The sequence below is a fragment of the Dendrobates tinctorius genome, unplaced genomic scaffold, assembly GCF_039654945.1.
Source record: "Dendrobates tinctorius isolate UK_male_01 unplaced genomic scaffold, ASM3965494v1 ptg000114l, whole genome shotgun sequence".
Lineage (NCBI taxonomy): Eukaryota > Metazoa > Chordata > Amphibia > Anura > Dendrobatidae > Dendrobates > Dendrobates tinctorius.
Window position 1 is genome coordinate 1252662 of NW_027361782.1, and position 20466 is coordinate 1273127.

At 54.5% G+C, this 20466-nt stretch overlaps 1 protein-coding gene across 4 annotated transcripts in view; it reads left to right on the plus strand.

Annotated features, from left to right (window-relative positions):
• The first annotated feature begins 3793 nt into the window (after positions 1-3793).
• BCORL1 (BCL6 corepressor like 1) overlaps positions 3794-20466 on the plus strand; it is a 68144-nt gene continuing 51471 nt past the window's right edge. For 2 of the 4 annotated variants that reach the window (XM_073589835.1, XM_073589837.1), the window contains exons 1-3: positions 4022-4433; positions 16290-16457; positions 16809-16899. In XM_073589835.1, coding sequence (XP_073445936.1) covers positions 4135-4433; positions 16290-16457; positions 16809-16899 — 558 coding nt within the window. In that variant the 5' untranslated portion in view covers positions 4022-4134. Of the gene's footprint in view, positions 3923-4021; positions 4434-16289; positions 16458-16808; positions 16900-20466 lie in introns of those variants that run through there. The other 2 variants (XM_073589838.1, XM_073589839.1) reach the window with 2 other exon arrangements.

The following is a 20466-nucleotide window of genomic DNA, read 5'->3' on the forward strand; positions in this document are numbered from 1 at the left end:
TGTCACACACTGTCCTCCTGTGAAGAGTTGTGTCACACACTGTCCTCCTCTGTATAATTTTGTCACACACTGTCCTCCTCTGTATAGTTTTGTCACACACTATCCTCCTCTGTATATTTTTGTCACACACTGTCCTCCTCTGTATAGTTGTGTCACACACTGTCCTCCTCTGTAAAGTTTTGTCACACACTGTCCTCCTCTGTATAGTTGTGTCACACACTGTCCTCCTGTGTAGAGTTGTGTCACACACTGTCCTCCTGTGTGTAATGGTGACACACACTGTCCTCCTGTGTAGAGTTGTGTTACACAGTCCTCCTCTGTATAGTTTTGTCACACACCGTCCTCCTGTGTAGAGTTGTGTCACACACTGTCCTCCTCTGTACAGTTTTGTCACACACTGTCCTCCTCTGTATAGTGGTGTCACACACTGTTCTCCTGTGTAGAGTTGTCACAAAATGTCCTCCTCTGTATAGTTGTGTCATACACGATCCTCCTGTGTAAGAGTTGTGTCACACACTGTCCTCCTGTGTAGAGTTGTGTCACACACTGTCCTCCTCTATATAGTTTTGTCACACACCGTCCTCCTGTGTAGAGTTGTGTCACACACTGTCCTCCTGTGTATAGTTGTGTCACACACTGTTCTCCTGTGTATAGTTGTGTCACACACTGTCCTCCTGTGTAGAGTTGTGTCACACACTGTCCTCCTCTGTATAGTTTTGTCACACACTGTCCTCCTGTGTATAGTTGTGTCACACACTGTCCTCCTCTGTATAGTTTTGTCACACAGTGTGCTCCTGGGTAGAGTTGTGTCACACACTGTCCTCCTCTGTATAATGGTGACACACACACTGTCCTCCTGTGTATAGTGGTGTCACACACTGTCATGCTGTGTATAGTTGTGTCGCACACTGTCCTCGTGTAAAGTTGTGTTACACACTGTGCTCCTGTGTAGAGTTGTCACACACTGTCCTCCTCTGTATAGTTGTCTCACACACTGTCCTCCTCTGTATAGTGGTGTCACACACTGTCCTGCTGTGTATAGTGGTGTCACACACTGTCCTGCTGTGTATAGTGGTGTCACACACTGTCCTCCTGTGTATAGTGGTGTCACACACTGTCCTACTGTGTATAGTGGTGTCACACACTGTCCTGCTGTGTATAGTTGTGTCACACACTGTCCTCCTGTGTAGAGTTGTGTCACACACTGTCCTCCTGTGTAGAGTTGTGTCACACACTGTCCTCCTGTGTGTAATGGTGACACACACTGTCCTCCTGTGTAGAGTTGTGTCACACACTGTCCTCCTCTGTACAGTTTTGTCACACACTGTCCTCCTCTGTATAGTGGTGTCACACACTGTTCTCCTGTGTAGAGTTGTGTCACAAAATGTCCTCCTCTGTATAGTTGTGTCACACACGGTCCTCCTGTGCAAGAGTTGTGTCACACACTGTCCTCCTGTGTAGAGTTGTGTCACACACTGTCCTCCTCTGTATAGTTTTGTCACACACCGTCCTCCTGTGTAGAGTTGTGTCACACACTGTCCTCCTGTGTATAGTTGTGTCACACACTGTTCTCCTGTGTATAGTTGTGTCAGACACTGTTCTCCTGTGTAGAGTTGTGTCACAAAATGTCCTCCTCTGTATAGTTTTGTCACACACCGTCCTCCTGTGTAGAGTTGTGTCACACACTGTCCTCCTCTGTACAGTTTTGTCACACACTGTCCTCCTCTGTATAGTGGTGTCACACACTGTTCTCCTGTGTAGAGTTGTGTCACAAAATGTCCTCCTCTGTATAGTTGTGTCACACACGGTCCTCCTGTGCAAGAGTTGTGTCACACACTGTCCTCCTCTGTAGAGTTGTGTCACACACTGTCCTCCTCTGTATAGTTTTGTCACACACCGTCCTCCTGTGTAGAGTTGTGTCACATACTGTCCTCCTCTGTACAGTTTTGTCACACACTGTCCTCCTCTGTATAGTGGTGTCACACACTGTTCTCCTGTGTAGAGTTGTCTCACAAAATGTCCTCCTCTGTATAGTTTTGTCACACACTGTCCTCCTCTGTATAGTGGTGTCACACACTGTTCTCCTGTGTAGAGTTGTGTCACAAAATGTCCTCCTCTGTATAGTTTTGTCACACACCGTCCTCCTGTGTGGAGTTGTGTCACACACTGTCCTCCTGTGTATAATGGTGACACACACTGTCCTCATGTGTATAGTTTTGTCACACACTGTCCTCCTCTGTATAGTTCTGTCACACACTGTCCTCCTCTGTAGAGTTTTGTCACACACTGTCCTCCTCTGTATAGTTTTGTCACACACCGTCCTCCTGTGTGGAGTTGTGTCACACACTGTCCTCCTGTGTATAATGGTGACACACACTGTCCTCATGTGTATAGTTTTGTCACACACTGTCCTCCTCTTGTGTATAGTTGTGTCACACACTGTCCTCCTGTGTAGAGTTGTGTCACACACTGTCCTCCTGTGTAGAGTTGTGTCACACACTGTCCTCCTGTGTATAGTTGTGTCACACACTGTCCTCCTGTGTAGAGTTGTGTCACACACTGTCCTCCTGTGTAGAGTTGTGTCACACCCTGCCCTCCTGTGTATAGTTGTGTCACACACTGTCCTCCTCTGTAGAGTTGTGTCACACACTGTCCTCCTGTGTAGAGTTGTGTCACACACTGTCCTCCTGTGTAGAGTTGTGTCACACACTGCCCTCCTGTGTAGAGTTGTGTCACACCCTGCCCTCCTGTGTAGAGTTGTGTCACACCCTGCCCTCCTGTGTATAGTTGTGTCACACACTGTCCTCCTGTGTAGAGTTGTGTCACACACTGTCCTCCTGTGTAGAGTTGTGTCACACACTGTCCTCCTGTGTAGAGTTGTGTCACACACTGTCCTCCTGTGTAGAGTTGTGTCACACACTGTCCTCCTGTGTAGAGTTGTGTCACACACTGCCCTCCTGTGTAGAGTTGTGTCACACACTGTCCTCCTGTGTAGAGTTGTGTCACACACTGCCCTCCTGTGTAGAGTTGTGTCACACACTGTCCTCCTGTGTAGAGTTGTGTCACACACTGTCCTCCTGTGTAGAGTTGTGTCACACACTGCCCTCCTGTGTATAGTTGTGTCACACACTGTCCTCCTGTGTAGAGTTGTGTCACACACTGTCCTCCTGTGTAGAGTTGTGTCACACACTGTCCTCCTGTGTAGAGTTGTGTCACACACTGTCCTCCTGTGTAGAGTTGTGTCACACACTGTCCTCCTGTGTAGAGTTGTGTCACACACTGCCCTCCTGTGTATAGTTGTGTCACACACTGTCCTCCTGTGTAGAGTTGTGTCACACACTGTCCTCCTGTGTAGAGTTGTGTCACACACTGTCCTCCTGTGTAGAGTTGTCACTGTCCTCCTGTATAGAGTTGTGTCACACACTGTCTTCCTGTGTAGAGTTGTCACTGTCCTCCTGTGTAGAGTTGTGTCACACACTGTCCTCCTGTGTAGAGTTGTCACTGTCCTCCTGTGTAGAGTTGTCACTGTCCTCCTGTGTAGAGTTGTGTCACACACTGTCCTCCTGTGCACAGCACTGTGTACACCACTGTCCTCTGTGTCTCCGGGATGGATGTGTGCGCTGCGCTCGTTTTTTTCCTCTCTTGTGTCCCCCCCTCCGAACGCCCGCTGTGCATGCTGGGACTGGTAGTTCTCGTGCAGTCTTATCCTCATTGGCGGCAGTGGTGGGCGGCGCGGTGTCCGGACTACACTTCCCGTCACGCCCTGCGCGGCCTGGCTCTGTGCTTTCGTTCGCTGCTGCCAGTGTCTCCGCCGAAACCTTCTTCTTCTTCTTCTTGTTTTCGTCCGGGAGCTGAAGCCGCCGCGGACACCCGGCTCAGCCACCGCCCCCCCCGGGTCCTGGATCGCGGAGTCACGGAACAGGTGCGTCCAGCAGCGACCTCTCCCCCTCCCCTCCTCCTCCTCCCGGGTGTCCCCGACGCTCCGGACATTTAAACCCCCCACTGAGCTGCAGCTCGGCCCCGCTCTCCCCACTGCAGGCACAGGCTGCACCGGAACTCCCGGGGGCTGCTCCAGCGGCCGCTCCGCGCCCCACAACACCCGGCGCTCACCTCGGCTCGCCCTCGGGTGTAGCGATGTCTGTGCGCTCGGTGATGGGTCTCTATGGTAACAGGCGGGCGTGCGGCGGAGGGTCCCGGCGGTGGAGGGTCCCGGAGCGGAGGGTCCCGGCAGCGCATCCGCCGCAACTCCGTGTTTACCTGCTCGGAGCCGCACGGCCGCAGCGGGTGTCGCGGGTAACCTCCGTGTTGCCGGCACTTGGCAGGAGTTGGTGTCACTCCCGCGTCATCCCCACCCTCGACCCGCGGGGAAACCCCGTCCAGGTGGGACTGACTGCTGTCGCGATAAGCGGCACAACGTCTTCCTATAGTCAGAGGTAATGTGGCACACAGCTGGTGTACGGGCCGTATCTCAGCGGGTCCGACCCTGGGGCCGCATCTCAGCGGGTCCGACCCTGGGGCCGCATCTCAGCGGGTCCGACCCTGGGGCCGCATCTCAGCGGGTCCGACCCTGGGGCCGCATCTCAGCGGGTCCGACCCTGGGGCCGCATCTCAGCGGGTCCGACCCTGGGGCCGCATCTCAGCGGGTCCGACCCTGGGGCCGCATCTCAGCGGGTCCGACCCTGGGGCCGCATCTCAGCGGGTCCGACCCTGGGGCCGCATCTCAGCGGGTCCGACCCTGGGGCCGCATCGCTGCGGGTCCGACCCTGGGGCCGCATCGCTGCGGGTCCGACCCTGGGGCCGCATCGCTGCGGGTCCGACCCTGGGGCCGCATCGCTGCGGGTCCGACCCTGGGGCCGCATCGCTGCGGGTCCGACCCTGGGGCCGCATCGCTGCGGGTCCGACCCTCGGGCCGTATCGCAGCGTAGCCGGACTTCCGGTTGCACCTCATAGTATCCGGTCCTCTGGTTGCACCGCACCCTCTGTGGAGCCCCTTTGTGGAGCGCTCTCTGCGGAGCACTCTGTGTCGCTCTCTGTCATACGTCGACCCTCTGTGAAGCCCTCTGTGTTGTGTGTCACCCCTTTGTGGAGCTCTCTGCGTCTTACGTCGTCCCTCAAGGAGCGCTCTGCGGAGCTCTCTGTGTCATAGTCGCCCTTCTGTGGAGCTCTCTGTGTCGTGCGTTGCCCTTCTGCAGAGCCCTCTGCATCGTGCGTTGTCACTTTTTGTCGGCCTCTGCGTCATAGTTCGACACTCTGAAGCCCTCTGTTGTGTGTCGCCCCTTTGCGGAGCCCTCTGTGTCTTGCGTCGCCACTCATGAAGCACTCTGCGTCGGCCTCTGCATTGTACGTTTCCCCTCTTTGTCGGCCTCTGTGTCGTACGCCGCCCTTCTGCGGAACTCTCTGCGTCTTACGTTGCCACTCATGGAGCACTCTGCGGAGCTCTCTGTGTCGTACGTCGCCCTTCTGCGGAACCCTTCTGCGGAGCCCTCTGCGTCGTACGCCGGCCTCTGCGTCGTACGTTTCCCGTCTTTGTTGGCCTCTGCGTCGTACGTCGCCCTTCTGCGTCGCTCCTCTGCGTCGTGCGTCGACCCTCTGTTGTTTGTTACCCCTTTGTGGAGACCTCTTTGTCTTGCGTTGTTCCTCATGGAGCACTCTGCGGAGCTCTCTGCGTCGTACGTTGCCCCTCTGTGGAGCCCTCTTTGTTGCCCCTTTGCGGATCCCTCTGCGTCGTTCGTCGCCCTTCTGCAGAGCCCTCTGCGTCGTACGTCGCCCTTCTGCGTCGTGCGTCGACCCTCTGTGTTGTTTGTTACCCCTTTGCGGAGACCTCTTCGTCTTGCGTTGTTCCTCATGGAGCACTCTGCGGAGCCTTCTGCGTCGTACGTCGCCCTTCTGCGGAGCCTTCTGCGTCGTACGTCGCCCTTCTGCGGAGCCCTCTGATGTACGTCGCCCTTCTGCGGAGCCCTCTGTGATGTACGTCGCCCTTCTGCGGAGCCCTCTGATGTACGTCGCCCTTCTGCGGAGCCCTCTGTGATGTACGTCGCCCTTCTGCGGAGCCCTCTGTGATGTACGTCGCCCTTCTGCGGAGCCCTCTGTGATGTACGTCGCCCTTCTGCGGAGCCCTCTGTGATGTACGTCGCCCTTCTGCGGAGCCCTCTGTGATGTACGTCGCCCTTCTGCGGAGCCCTCTGTGATGTACGTCGCCCTTCTGCGGAGCCCTCTGTGATGTACGTCGCCCTTCTGCGGAGCCCTCTGTGATGTACGTCGCCCTTCTGCGGAGCCCTCTGTGATGTACGTCGCCCTTCTGCGGAGCCCTCTGTGATGTACGTCGCCCTTCTGCGGAGCCCTCTGTGATGTACGTCGCCCTTCTGCGGAGCCCTCTGTGATGTACGTCGCCCTTCTGCGGAGCCCTCTGTGATGTATGTCGCCCTTCTGCGGAGCCCTCTGTGATGTATGTCGCCCTTCTGCGGAGCCCTCTGTGATGTATGTCGCCCTTCTGCGGAGCCCTCTGTGATGTATGTCGCCCTTCTGCGGAGCCCTCTGTGATGTATGTCGCCCTTCTGCGGAGCCCTCTGTGATGTATGTCGCCCTTCTGCGGAGCCCTCTGTGATGTATGTCGCCCTTCTGCGGAGCCCTCTGTGATGTATGTCGCCCTTCTGCGGAGCCCTCTGTGATGTATGTCGCCCTTCTGCGGAGCCCTCTGTGATGTATGTCGCCCTTCTGCGGAGCCCTCTGTGATGTATGTCGCCCTTCTGCGGAGCCCTCTGTGATGTATGTCGCCCTTCTGCGGAGCCCTCTGTGATGTATGTCGCCCTTCTGCGGAGCCCTCTGTGATGTATGTCGCCCTTCTGCGGAGCCCTCTGTGATGTATGTCGCCCTTCTGCGGAGCCCTCTGTGATGTACGTCGCCCTTCTGCGGAGCCCTCTGCGTTGTACGTCGCCCCTTTGTGGAGCACTCTGCGGAGCCCTTTACGTCGTATGTCACACCTCTGCATCGGCCTCTGCGTCGTACGTCGCCCCTTTGTGGAGCACTCTGCGGAGCCCTTTACGTCGTATGTCACACCTCTGCATCGGCCTCTGCGTCGTACGTCGCCCCTTTGTGGAGCACTCTGCGGAGCCCCTTTGCGGATCCCTCTGCGTCGTTCGTCGCCCTTCTGCAGAGCCCTCTGCGTCGTACGTCGCCCCTTTGTGGAGCACTCTGCGGAGCCCTTTACGTCGTATGTCACACCTCTGCATCGGCCTCTGCGTCGTACGTCGCCCCTTTGTGGAGCACTCTGCGGAGCCCTTTACGTCGTATGTCACACCTCTGCATCGGCCTCTGCGTCGTACGTCGCCCCTTTGTGGAGCACTCTGCGGAGCCCCTTTGCGGATCCCTCTGCGTCGTATGTCACACCTCTGCATCGGCCTCTGCGTCGTACGTCGCCCCTTTGTGGAGCACTCTGCGGAGCCCCTTTGCGGATCCCTCTGCGTCGTTCGTCGCCCTTCTGCAGAGCCCTCTGCGTCGTACGTCGCCCCTTTGCGGAGCCCTCTGTGATGTACGTCGCCCTTCTGCAGAGCCCTCTGCGTCGTACGTCGCCCCTTTGTGGAGCACTCTGCGGAGCCCTTTACGTCGTATGTCACACCTCTGCATCGGCCTCTGCGTTGTATGCCGCCCTTCTGTGAAGCCCTCTGTGTCGTATGTCGCCCCTCTGTGGAGTATTCCGCGGAGCCCTCTGCATCGTACGTCACCCCTCTGCGTCGCCCTCGCTCACATCGTCGCTACCCATGACAGTGGCCATCCCTTTGAGCAGCTGAGAACGTCTGGTTTATTGTGGGTTCTGTCCTTGCGCTGTATGAATCGTCTCCCTCTCGGTCACACGGCTGCAGAGCTGACTGCGTGTGTCCAATCAGCTGTGAGCTCACAGGTGGTGCGGCCCGTGCCGGGGATTCTGATGTGCCGGCGGCTCAGTCTGGGGGCCGATGACAGGAGACCTCGGGAGCTTAGCACTTTCTCCGGTGGCTGCTCTGTGGCCTCCGCTCGTTCTTGGGGTCTGTGCACATGGTAAGTATTTGATGCAAGAAATTCTTCATCTCTTGGCAGGAGAAACGCAGTGTAAAATCCGTACGTTTTGCTGCGTTTTTTTTCCTGGTTTTCATGCGGTTTTGGTGCAGATTTTTCTCCACTCACAACTGTGGAATCTGCAGAAAAAATGCTGAAAAAATTGACACAACGTGGAATGAAAGCTTCTGCAAATCTGCAAGGAGGGAATAAGCAACATATGAACGAGACTTCGGACATCTCATTCACTTCACTGGTACTTGAAAAAACCTTTAGGTTTTGTGACAAAAATTTACAGAAAAAACGCAACAAATGCAGCGTGTGCACAGACCCTTAAAGGGGAATCCTTTACGACGTAGTGGTGGGAACGTGATCAGCCCAGTAGGCAGCAGCACAGATATCAGAGCCGTGTGGAGAGGGGGAGTCTCAGCGCTGATCCCGCCCGTCTGTGTACAGAGGGAGAATGCTGGGCATCATTCACATGCAGCCGCTCTTATTGTAGCACTGAATGTATCTGGAGAGATGAATGCCCACTGGTGTTTCTGTCCTGTAGATACAAGGATTGGGGGGCAGATCTGTGTAATTGTCACTTTTTCAGTATCGCACCCCATGATGAGGAGGCTCATCGCAACAGAATTTCATTTTGGGCCCATCTGTGCCAGTGTTTGTGCCTGTCACTGGTTAGGCTGTGTTCACATGGGCAATGGTCCCCATTATCTGCTCCTCACTGCCGCTCTGCCCCGTTGTCCGCTCCTCGCTCTGCCCCTTTGTCCGCTCCTCGCTCTGCCCCTTTGTCCGCTCCTCGCTCTGCCCCTTTGTCCGCTCCCCGCTCTGCCGCGCCGCCCCTTTGTCCGCTCCCCGCTCTGCCGCGCCGCCCCTTTGTCCGCTCCCCGCTCTGCCGCTCTGCCCCGTTGTCTGCTCCTCACTCTGCCGCGCTGCCCCGTTGTCCGCTCCTCACTCTGCCGCGCTGCCCCGTTGTCCGCTCCTCGCTCTGCCGCGCTGCCCCGTTGTCCGCTCCTCGCTCTGCCGCGCTGCCCCGTTGTCCGCTCCTCGCTCTGCCGCGCGGCCCCGTTGTCCGCTCCTAGCGCTGCCCCGTTGTCCGCTCCTAGCGCTGCCCCGTTGTCCGCTCCTAGCGCTGCCCCGTTGTCCGCTCCTAGCGCTGCCCCGTTGTCCGCTCCTAGCGCTGCCCCGTTGTCCGCTCCTAGCGCTGCCCCGTTGTCCGCTCCTCGCTCTGCCGCGCTGCCCTGTTGTCCGCTCCTCTCTGCCGCTGTCTCCGGGTCACCCCGTATGGGGATGCATGTGGGGAATAAAGTTGAGCGGTGAGGCAAAAATCTGATGTCTGTGACTGGAGACAGTTTCCATATGTGTGTGAACAGAGCTGTAAGCTGCACTTGTGCATCAGATTGGTGTCAGTTGAAATGTCCAAGCATGTAATGTGTCTTGGTACGACATTCTGACGCCAGATGTCTGGGGTGAGAAGTCGTATGCAGCCTTATGCGGTGACTCCAGGATGCAGCTCTCGGTGTGTGCAGAGCTTGCAACATGCAGCTTAGATATTCCCTGCCAGTCACAGCGTGGAGCGTCTGCTGCTGCAACTCTGCAAAATGTTGTGCTGCTGAGACGCGGCTCCTGATGTCGGCTCTAGTGAGGGTCCTCTGCTCTAGCGGGGGTCCTCGCCTGGGTGCAGTCATTTGGACTTGCAGTAACCGTGGTGTAATCGCAGCTTAGTGCGGCCATTCAGGGCCCTGACCTGGGTTGAGGAAAAGCAGCAGCTTCTGCTAATCGCTGTGACCTTGCGACCTCTGGACATAAAACTGGAGGTGCCGTCCCCTCCTCCCTGTCAGTGTGAAGAATAGAAGATGGGGACACAGAGGACAACATTCACCAGGAGGCCCCTCGTCACTGGCATTACCGGCGGTATCACCACCTACACCAGGAACAACGAGAACTAGAGATGGCAGCGACTCATCCTGCTGACACCCAGCGGAGTCCTGACCCGAACCGGCAACAAACCGCTGGAATAATCTTGATCCATATCCGTCCTCCCCTTGTGTGTGGCGGCCATTGTGTCAGGACAACACCTGAAATCCCTCAGTGTGTAACCTTGGCCCCCGCCATGCCAGTCTGTCATTACTACCATGTGACAGAGCGGCCATTGGTGCGGAGCTCCTGATACCATCGTGGTCCTGTAATAGGAGTCACCGGTGTATAATATCTGACCCCGCCATATCCGTCTATCATTAATACCATGTGACAGAGCGGCCGGTAGTGTGAAGCTCCTAAATACCAGCGTGGTCCTGTAATAGCAGTCACCGGTGTATAATATCTGCCCCCGCCATGTCTGTCTGCCATTACTACCATGTGACAGAGCGGCCGTTGGTGCGGAGCTCCTGATACCATCGTCGTCCTGTAATAGGAGTCACCGGTGTATAATATCTGACCCCGCCATGTCTGTCTGTCATTACTACCATGTGACAGAGCGGCATACATTACATTACTGATCCTGAGTTTCATCGTGTATTATACTCCAGAGCTGCACTCACTATTCTGCTGCTGCAGTCACTGTTTACATACATTACATTACTGATCCTGAGTTACATCCTGTATTATATGATACAGAGCTGCACTCTCTATTATGCTGGTGTAGTCACTGTGTACATATATTACATTACTTATTATTAGTTACATCCTGTATTATACTCCAGAGCTGAACTCACTATTCTGCTGGTGCAGTCTCTGTGTAGATACATTACTGATCCTGAGTTACATCCTGTATTATACTCCAGAGCTGCACTCACTATTCTGCTGGTGCAGTCACTGTGTACATATATTACATTACTGATCCTGAGTACATCCTGTATTATACCCCAGAGCTGCACTCGCTATTCTGCTCGTGCAGTCACTGTGTAGATACATTACATTACTGATCCTGAGTTACATCCTGTATTATACCCCAGAGCTGCACTCACTATTCTGCTGTGCAGTTACTGTGTATACATTATTGATCCTGAGTTACATCCTGTATTATACCCCAGAGCTGCACTCATTATTCTACTGGTGCAGTCACTGTGTACATACATTACATTACTGATCCTGAGTCACATCTAACAACTGAATGTTTGAGGACAGAAACTGTGTTTTAGGGATTGTAATGATCCCTTCTGTTAATGTCAGCCAGTTAGGAGAGAGAGCGGCCTAGCTAATTGAGTCCTAAATGAAAATCTGTAGGCTCTCTATGCCTGTGCTCAATAGTATCTCCCGGAGATGTATGTCCTGGGCCGTCTGTGCTCGGTAGTGTCTCAGAAATGTTCGTCCTGGGCCGTCTGTGCTTGGTTGTGTCTCCGGAGATGTGCGTCCTGGGCCGTCTGTGCTCGGTAGTGTCTCGCAAATGTGCTTCCTGGTCCGTCTGTGCTTGGTTGTGTCTCCCGGAGATGTGCATCCTGCGCTGCCTGTGATTGGTTTTGTTTCTCAGACACTTCTTTCCTGGGCTGCCTGTGCCTGGTAGTATCCCCCAGAGATGTGCGTCCTGGTAGTGTTCTCTGGAGACGTGTGTCCTAGGTCCGGTAATGTTCTTCAGAGATGTTTGTCCTGGGCCCGTTAGTGTCGCCCGTAGATGTGAATCCTGGGCCGACTGAACTCAGTAGTGTCCCCCAGAGGCGTAGCGCGTCCTGGCCCACCTGTGCCCGGTAGTGTCCCCCTGAGATGTGCGCCTGGGCCCTTTGGTGCCCCCCAGAGACGTGCTTCCTGGGCCCAGTAGTGCCCCCTGGAGACGTGCGTCATGGTCAGCCTTGTCTCAGTAATGTCTTCCGGAGACATGGTGTCTCCTGGTAAGCCTGTGCTCAGTAGTGTCCCCCGAGTGATCAATGAGTGGAACAGGCTGCCACTAGTGGTGGTGAGTTCTCCTTCAATGGAAGTCTTCAAACAGAGCCTGGACAGGCATCTGTCTGAGATTATTTAGTGAATCCTGCTTTGAGCAGGGGGTTGGACTAGATGACCCCGGAGGTCCCTTTCAACTCTACCATTCTTTGATTCTGTGATGTGCGTACTGGGCCGCCTGTACTTAGTAATGTCCCCCAGAGACTTGCACCCTGGGCCCGTTGGTGTACCCCAGAGACGTGCTTCCTGAGCCTAGTAGTGTTTCCCGGAGACATGCATCCTGGGGTGCCTGTACTCGGTAGTCTTCCCCGAAGACGTGCGTCCTGGGCCCAGAAGTGTCCCCCAGAGGTGTGCGTCCTCGGCCGCCTATACTCGTTAGTTTCCCCCAGAGACATGTGTCCTGGGACGTCTGTGCTTGGTAGTGTCTCCCGGAGATATGCCTCCTGGGCTTCCTGTGCTCGTTGGGTATTTCCCGGAGACACGCAAACTGCACCACCAGCAACTGGTAGAGTTTCCCAGAGATGTGCTTCCTGGGCTGCCTGTGATCGGCAGTGTTTCTCAGACACATGCTTCCTGGGCCACCTGTGCACAGAAGTGTCCACTGGAGTCGTGTGTACTGGGCCGCCTGTGCCCGGTAGTGTCCCCCCGGAGAAGTACGCCCTGTAGTGTCCCTAGGGGACGTGCGTCCTGGGCCCTGTAGTGTCCCTAGGGGACGTGCGTCCTGGGCCCTGTAGTGTCCCTAGGGGACGTGCGTCCTGGGCCCTGTAGTGTCCCTAGGGGACGTGGGTCCTGGGCCCTGTAGTGTCCCTAGGGGACGTGGGTCCTGGGCCCTGTAGTGTCCCTAGGGGACGTGGGTCCTGGGCCCTGTAGTGTCCCTAGGGGACGTGGGTCCTGGGCCCTGTAGTGTCCCTAGGGGACGTGGGTCCTGGGCCCTGTAGTGTCCCTAGGGGACGTGGGTCCTGGGCCCTGTAGTGTCCCTAGGGGACGTGGGTCCTGGGCCCTGTAGTGTCCCTAGGGGACGTGGGTCCTGGGCCCTGTAGTGTCCCTAGGGGACGTGGGTCCTGGGCCCTGTAGTGTCCCTAGGGGACGTGGGTCCTGGGCCCTGTAGTGTCCCTAGGGGACGTGGGTCCTGGGCCACGTATACTTGGTAGTGTCCCCCGGAGACGTGCGTCCTGGGCCCCGTAGTGTCCCCCGGAGACGTGCGTCCTGGGCCTCCTGTACTCATTATTGTTCTGCAGAGACTGCGCCTGGGCCCTGTAATGTCACCTGGAAACGTGTGTCCTGGGCTACCTATACTCTGTAGTGTCCCCCGGAGACGTGCGTCCTGGGCCCAGTAGTGTCCTCCAGAGACGTGCGTCCTGGGCCTCCTGTTCTCATTATTGTTCTGCAGAGACTGCGTCCTGGGCCCTGTAATGTCCCCTGGAAACGTGTGTCCTGGGCTGCCTATACTCTGTAGTGTCTTCTGGAGACGTGTGTCCTGGGCCCATTTGTGTCCCCCATAGACTTGCTTCCTGGGCTGCCTGTGCTCAGTAGTGTGCCCCGTAGACTGCGTCCTGGGCCCTGTAGTGTCTCATAGAGACGGGGTCATTATTAGGGGATCCTGCTGGTCCTGGGTTTCCTCACCCACCCGTCTGTTGCAGACATGGGATAACGTGGGGTAGGAATATGCCAGGTTTTGTCCGTTCTCGGTTTTCAGTGTATGAGCAGCGCGTTGTGTGTGTGTGTGTTGTATGGATGGGCTGGTGCACAGCAGACATGAGCCCTGCTATTACAGCTGCCACACTGTGCGCAGAGATCTGCTCTCACGGGATCCAGTCGTCACTTGGAGCTCTGATCCACTCATTGGAGCACTTGGTGCTGCGCAAGGTTCCCTGGAGCCTGATCCATTGAATCTAGGGAGGCAACGAACCTGTAACATGAAGGATCCGTGTGATCGCTTGCGGTTCTCCGCTCACCCGCAGTGCTGCTGTCCTTTTGGTTGAGCTTTCCAGCAACATCCCTGCTTCTCCATATGCAGATATTTTTAAAGGGGCAGTTCAGTCTACTGCTCATTCTTTGCGCCTCATTTCCTTGCTGTTTTAAAGATCTCTGCTTGCATCTCCTGGTAGTTCTCACAGCTGAAGGTTTGCTACAGTGTTGTCCAGTCTGGTAGGGAAAATTCATCAGCATAGTGAGGCTGTGACGAGTGGTTCTTGTGACCAGTGATAGGAGACACTGGGGGCGATTTCCAGCCATTCAGCTTCCTATATGCGGCAGCCTGTATTCTGCCTGTGGAATGCAGGCCATCAGGAGGATGTGACAGAACACCATCCGTGTCCGGGCAAGACTGTCACACTGAGCTGAGAGCGTGACCTGCAGGCCTGCAATACGTACTGATAGCTCACAGTGCAATGCGGACAGATGACTGCTCAGCAGTCCCATGTAATGGGATGGCAACAGTCACCACTCAGCAGCCCCATGTAATAGGATGGCCACAGTCACCGCCCAGCAGTCCCATGTAATGGGAGGGCCACAGTCACCGCCCAGCAGTCCCATGTACTGGGAGGGCCACAGTCACCGCCCAGCAGTCCCATGTACTGGGAGGGCCACAGTCACCGCCCAGCAGTCCCATGTACTGGGAGGGCCACAGTCACCGCCCAGCAGTCCCATGTACTGGGAGGGCCACAGTCACCGCCCAGCAGTCCCATGTACTGGGAGGGCCACAGTCACCGCCCAGCAGTCCCATGTACTGGGAGGGCCTCAGTCACCGCCCAGCAGTCCCATGTACTGGGAGGGCCTCAGTCACCGCCCAGCAGTCCCGTGTACTGGGAGGGCCACAGTCACCGCACAGAAGACCTATGTAATGTGGACAGATGCTGCGCTCAAGGTGCCTTAAAGCATTTCTTATCCCAGATCCCTCAATCTACAATAATTAGCAGCAAACTATTCCACAAGGCCGTGTGACCCCACTCCCCCCCCCCCCCCCCCCGCATGCACCTCAGCGCTTTCGTGTGACCCCACTCCCCCCCCCCGCATGCACCTCAGCGCTTTCGTGTGACCCCACTTCCCCCCCCCCCCCCCCCACGTGCACCGATGGCGTTTTCGTGTGACCCCACTCCCCCCCGCGTGCACCGATGGCGTTTTCGTGTGACCCCACTCCCCCCCGCGTGCACCGATGGCGCTTTCGTGTGACCCCACTCCCACTCCACCCCCCGCGTGCACCGATGGCGCTTTCGTGTGATCCCACTCCACCCCCCGCGTGCACCGATGGCGCTTTCGTGTGACCCTACTCACCCACGTTCATCTATGGCGCTTTCGTGTGACCCCCACTTCCCTGCGCGGTCTCGGGTCCTACCCCCCAATAGGACCGTAGCAGCGTTCCTTCCTGAGGTCGCACATAATACTCGGTTACCGGATGCTGCAGGTACAGAATTTCAGAATGACAGTAAAGACTGACACTGATGGAGGATGTGTGGTGTACTCTGTGTGCCGTATCTATCTGCAGACCAGACGGTGTGCGGTGGCCTCAGGTTGGGGCATGTAATTTTGAGCCTGATTTTCCTGTGCTGATGCCATTGAATAAAGTTTGGAGGAAGTATACTAGAAGTATCAGCCATCCTGTGTGCTGTACACAGTGTTGGTTCCCGCGCTGGTCGTCCTGTGTCTGCTCTCCGTGAGGGCTGTGCTCCTCTCCTGCTCGCTCTGGGGGCCTCCTCAGGACTGTGTGATGAGTGCGGGGATTGCTGCCACTCCAGGCAAAACTGCAGGAGGAAACCTCCCGTGTCTCCAGGCTGAGCGCTAAAGTCCTGGCAACTGCTCAATTGTCCCCTTATAATGACCAGGACGGTCATGCACACATGGTCTCGCGCACATGGCAGCCCCCGTACGTCTGGGACCAGACCGGAGTGCGTCCGTGGCAGCCCCTGTACGTCTGAGACCTAAGCGATCCCATGGCAGGCACTGCTACTGTCAGGCGCTGTGTGCCGCTGCACACTCTGCTTTCTTGTACACTTTCCCTTGCTCCGGGCCTCTGTATGTGCTGAAATCTGCTCAGTGGAATCTCCTGATTAATAATAATTTACATGGAGCTTCGTATCTCATCATTAATTCATCCAGCATTAAGCCGAGAGGCCAGCGACATGTCAGCGAGAGAAGCAGGATGTGTGGTGCCGGGCCTGGCAACACGCACGGCGAGCTTTGAGCCCTGACCTGGCCGCCCGGCCAGAGAGGTATTGAACCCCGGCCTGGCCGCACAGCAGGCGCTAACGCCCGGCCACACATTCACTCTGTAATCGGTGGACAGGTTCTGGAGCCGGGGAAGCATGTTGTGCCATACTAAGGGGCTACGAGCCTCTCCGGCCTCATTCAGATTGGTATTTTCTTCATGCCCTTTTTGTTTGCAGGTGGACTCTACATCGGGCGCCGTGGAGGGAGGCCGGGGGGCTGCGGACTCGTTCAGCAGCTCCAGGGGTGCCATCACCTGCCATGATATCAGCTGCCCCACTCTTTGGTGGTGTGCACAACTGGACCAGCACTGACCGCGTGCTTATGTGCGGCATTAGCGAGGACAGGTAAGCGGTCACTCTCAACCTTCTATCCCTGGGAACCGGACATTGTCCTTCCTGTCCCTCTAGAAGAGATCCTGCCTGAATGTGATAACACACCTGGGCACAGAGAGTCCCATTGCCTCATAACTGGCTCCTAAATCTATTATCAAACGTGACCGTCTGTGACGGCAGCTGGATCACGGGCCGTAGTGACAGCTCTGATTCCGAGGAGCCCGGGGTTATGTAGAGGAAAGGCTGTAGTATTGGTCATTGGTTTATGCCACTCAGTGTCAGTACTGAACCCTGCCATCGGCCATGTCATGGACTGATGGGTTGCCATTGCTCACTGTGATATTTTACTTTGTTTTTGAACAGGAGGACGACACTGTCTGATGAGGAGTCCAAGACTAGCAGTGCCCAGCCCCTGGGATCTGACGACCGTTGTGTGAGCGCTATCCTCCCCAAGGTGAGCTGCCACTGGATTCATTGGTGGCGCTGCGAACATGCAGGAATACATGCAGCACTCAACCCTGTGCCGACTATCCGGGACCATTCGTGTGTATATACAGTGCCTTGAAAATTGGGATTTTGTGGCAACAAAACAAAGTAGAAAAGATTAGTGACGTGTAAAGGAAACTATGCAGGATTTTATAAATATTTTACAAATATAAATCTGAACATTGTGAATTTGTATTCAACCCCTGAGTCAATGCTTTATAGGACCACCTTTTTCTGCAGTCACTGCTGCAGTCTTTTGGGATCTTTGTCTCCAGGTTTGCAAGTGTACTGGTGACATTTTGTTCCTTGTTTGCACACTCGGTCTCGCTCAGTGAGATTGGATGGAGACTTTTGTGATCAGTAATTTTCCCGTCCTGTCATAGATTCTCTGGGATTTGGGTCTGGACAGTGACTGGGCCGTTTAAACCCCTGAATATGCTCTTATCTAAACCCTTCATTGTATCTCGTAGAATGTTTAAGGTCGTTGTCCTGTTGAAAGGTGGATCTATGCCTCTGTTTCAAGTCTTCTGCAGCCTCTGTCAGGTTTTCCTCCAGGATTTCCCTTTATTTATCTCCATCCATATTCACATCACGTCTAACCAGCTTCCCTGCCCCTGCTGAAGAAAAGCCACCACCATGAGTGATGGTGGGAGTGGTGTTTTCAGGTGTCCATTGTTAGTTTTCTGTCACACTTGGTGTTTCGCATTTAGCTCAAAAGTTCCCCTTTTGGTCTCACCTGGGTCCTCTACATAACTTTTTGCAAAATGCAAATGGGACTTCCTGTTGCTTTCAAAACTGGGTTCTTCTTGCCACTCTTCCATAAAGGACGAATTTTTGAAGTATACGACTAATAGTTGTCCCGTGGACAGATTATCCCCCTGAGCTGTGGATCTCTGCGGCTCCTCCAGTGGTCGTGGGCCTCTTAGCGGCTTCTCTAGTTAGTACTCTACTTGCTTGAAATGTCAGGTTAGGTGGACAGCCATGTCTTGTAGGTTTGCAGTTGTGCCATACGCCTTCCGTTTTTGGATGATGGATTGCACAGTGCTCTGTGAGATGTTCAGAGGTTGGGTTATTTTTTTTCTTAAATAACCTTACCCTGCTTTCCTCTTGTCCACAACTTTATCCCTGACCTGTCTGGTGGGCTCCTTTTGTTCTTCATGATGCTGTTTGATCCCTAATGTTCTCACACAAACCTCAGAGGCCTTCACAGAACATCTGTAGTTATACTGAGAAGAAATCACACACAGATGTGACTTTTGGAGAAGATTGGGCACTCAGGATTATATTTAGGGGCATCTGACTACAGGCGGGCTGATTACTAATGCGCCTCACTGATTCAGATTTATATTTTTGAAATAATTAGAAAACCTTCTATCATTTCCTTTACACGTCACAAATGCTTGCTACTGTGTGTTGGTGTCACATAAAATCCCCATAAAATACATTTAAAGTGAACCTGTCAGCAGGATGTTAGTAAGTAAACTACAGGCATTGTCATGTTGCCCCTGTTATACTGCCTAAAATGATACCTGGGGTGAAGAAATCTGTTTTATGGTTGTTGTGTAATCAGTGTTAGAAGTTTAATGATATGCTCATGCTCCGGGGTGGATCTGTGCGTGGAGTCTTATCTCCCTGCTCTAAGCCAGAGAAGCCAAGGAAAGACCTGCCCACAGCCTGGAACAGCCCCACCCCCTAGGCCGCTGACAGGCTGCCCCGAAGCACAAATATGTTTCTCATCAGAGGGAAAGACAGACTGTTTGTGCTCCGGGGCAGTACTGTGGGCGGAGTCTTATCTTCCGGCTCTAAGCCAGAAAAACCAAAGACCTGCCCACAGGCCGACAACAGCTCTGCCCACAGGCCGCCCCGAAGCACAGACCTTTTCCTCATCAGAGAGAGACAGACTGTGCATCAGGGCGGCCTGTGGGCAGGTCTTTGGCTTAGAGCAGGAAGATAAGACTCTGCCCACAGTCCCGCCGTGGAGCACAAATAGTGTGAGGGTGTGGTTGGGTTGTGGCAGGTTATTCCTTGGTTTCTCTGGCCTAGAACACCAAGATCCGCCCACAGTCACGCCCTAGGCATATCATTAACTGCAAACTAAAGGTACCGTTACACCTAGCGACTCACCAGCGATCCCGACCAGCGATATGACGCGGTCAGGATCGCTGGTGAATCGCTAGGTAGTCGCTAGTGAGCTGCCACACAGGCAGATCTCACCGGCAACATCGCTAGGGACGGGGATCGTTACTTACCTGTCAGACGCGGCGATCCTGCGTCCTCCCGCCCGGCTCCACGCGTCGCTCATCGTCACAGCAGGAAGCGCCGCAGGAAGTGACCGACGAGGAATGGTCCAGCAGCTTCTCGCGCGATCAGCGATAATCAGCGTGGGAGCGGGTCGGAGGTAAGTATCACATGCAGCGATATCGCTAGCAATATCGCTGTAACGTCACAAAATCGGTGACTTTACAGCGATATTGCTAGCGATATCGCAGTGTGTAACGGGGGCTTAACACTAATTACAGAAGAACCACCCCAGGTATCATGTTAATCAATATAACAGGGGCAACATGACAATGCCTGTAGTTTACTTACAAAAATCCTGCTGACAGGTTCACTTTACGTTTGTGGTTGTAATGCGGGAAAATATTGGAAAGCTCATGGGGTATGAAGACTTTTTCAAGGCACTGTATACAATATAAAATTCAAACTGTACATAAAAAGTCTACACACCTTTGATGAAACTCCAGGTTTTTGTCATGTAAAGCATCCTACCAAGAAGAATGATTTGAGACCTTTTTTTTTTTCCCCCTTTTAGTCGGCCATCACTTGGGTTCAGGTCTGGGTTGGGGCTTGGCCATTCCAGAAGTTCCATCTTCTTGAGGATCTATTCTTTTGGTGATTTAGAGGTCACTTAGGGGTGTTGTCGCTGAAAGGTTAAATTCCTCCTTGTCTTCAACTTTATATCAGAGGCCGGAAGGTTCTGATGTAAAATTGACTGACTGATACTTGGCCTGTTAATAAATCCCTCCACCTTGACATCACACGTTCCCCACGTGCTTTTGGCAGATGTGATGGAGGTTTTGGTAGCACATAGCCAAGCCTGGACGTTTTATAGATAAGAGAAGGCTCCGTCTTCTCCCCGACCCCACAGGCCATACATATGAAGACTACAGGAGATTGTGGTCACATGCAGGACACAACCAGGACCGGCCAGAAATTCCTGCAGCTCCTCTAATGTTGCTGTCGGCCTCTTGCAGCCTCCTGCACCAATTTTCTTCTTGTCTTTTGATCAGTTTTAGAGCAACGAACAGTTCTGGGTAATGTCACTGTTGTGTCAAATGTCAGCCCCATCCTGATGACATCTTGACAGTGTCCATAATGGAGGTAATGCCTTGGTATTTTGTACTTTCTCCTGACTGACAACTTTCCACAATGAGATCCTTTGTTGTGTTGTCAGCTGTTTACAAACCAGAAACTGTCAGGAAAATCATCCTGCAGCAGCGACAGTTTCTCTGGTGAAAATGGGGAATGTGATTAG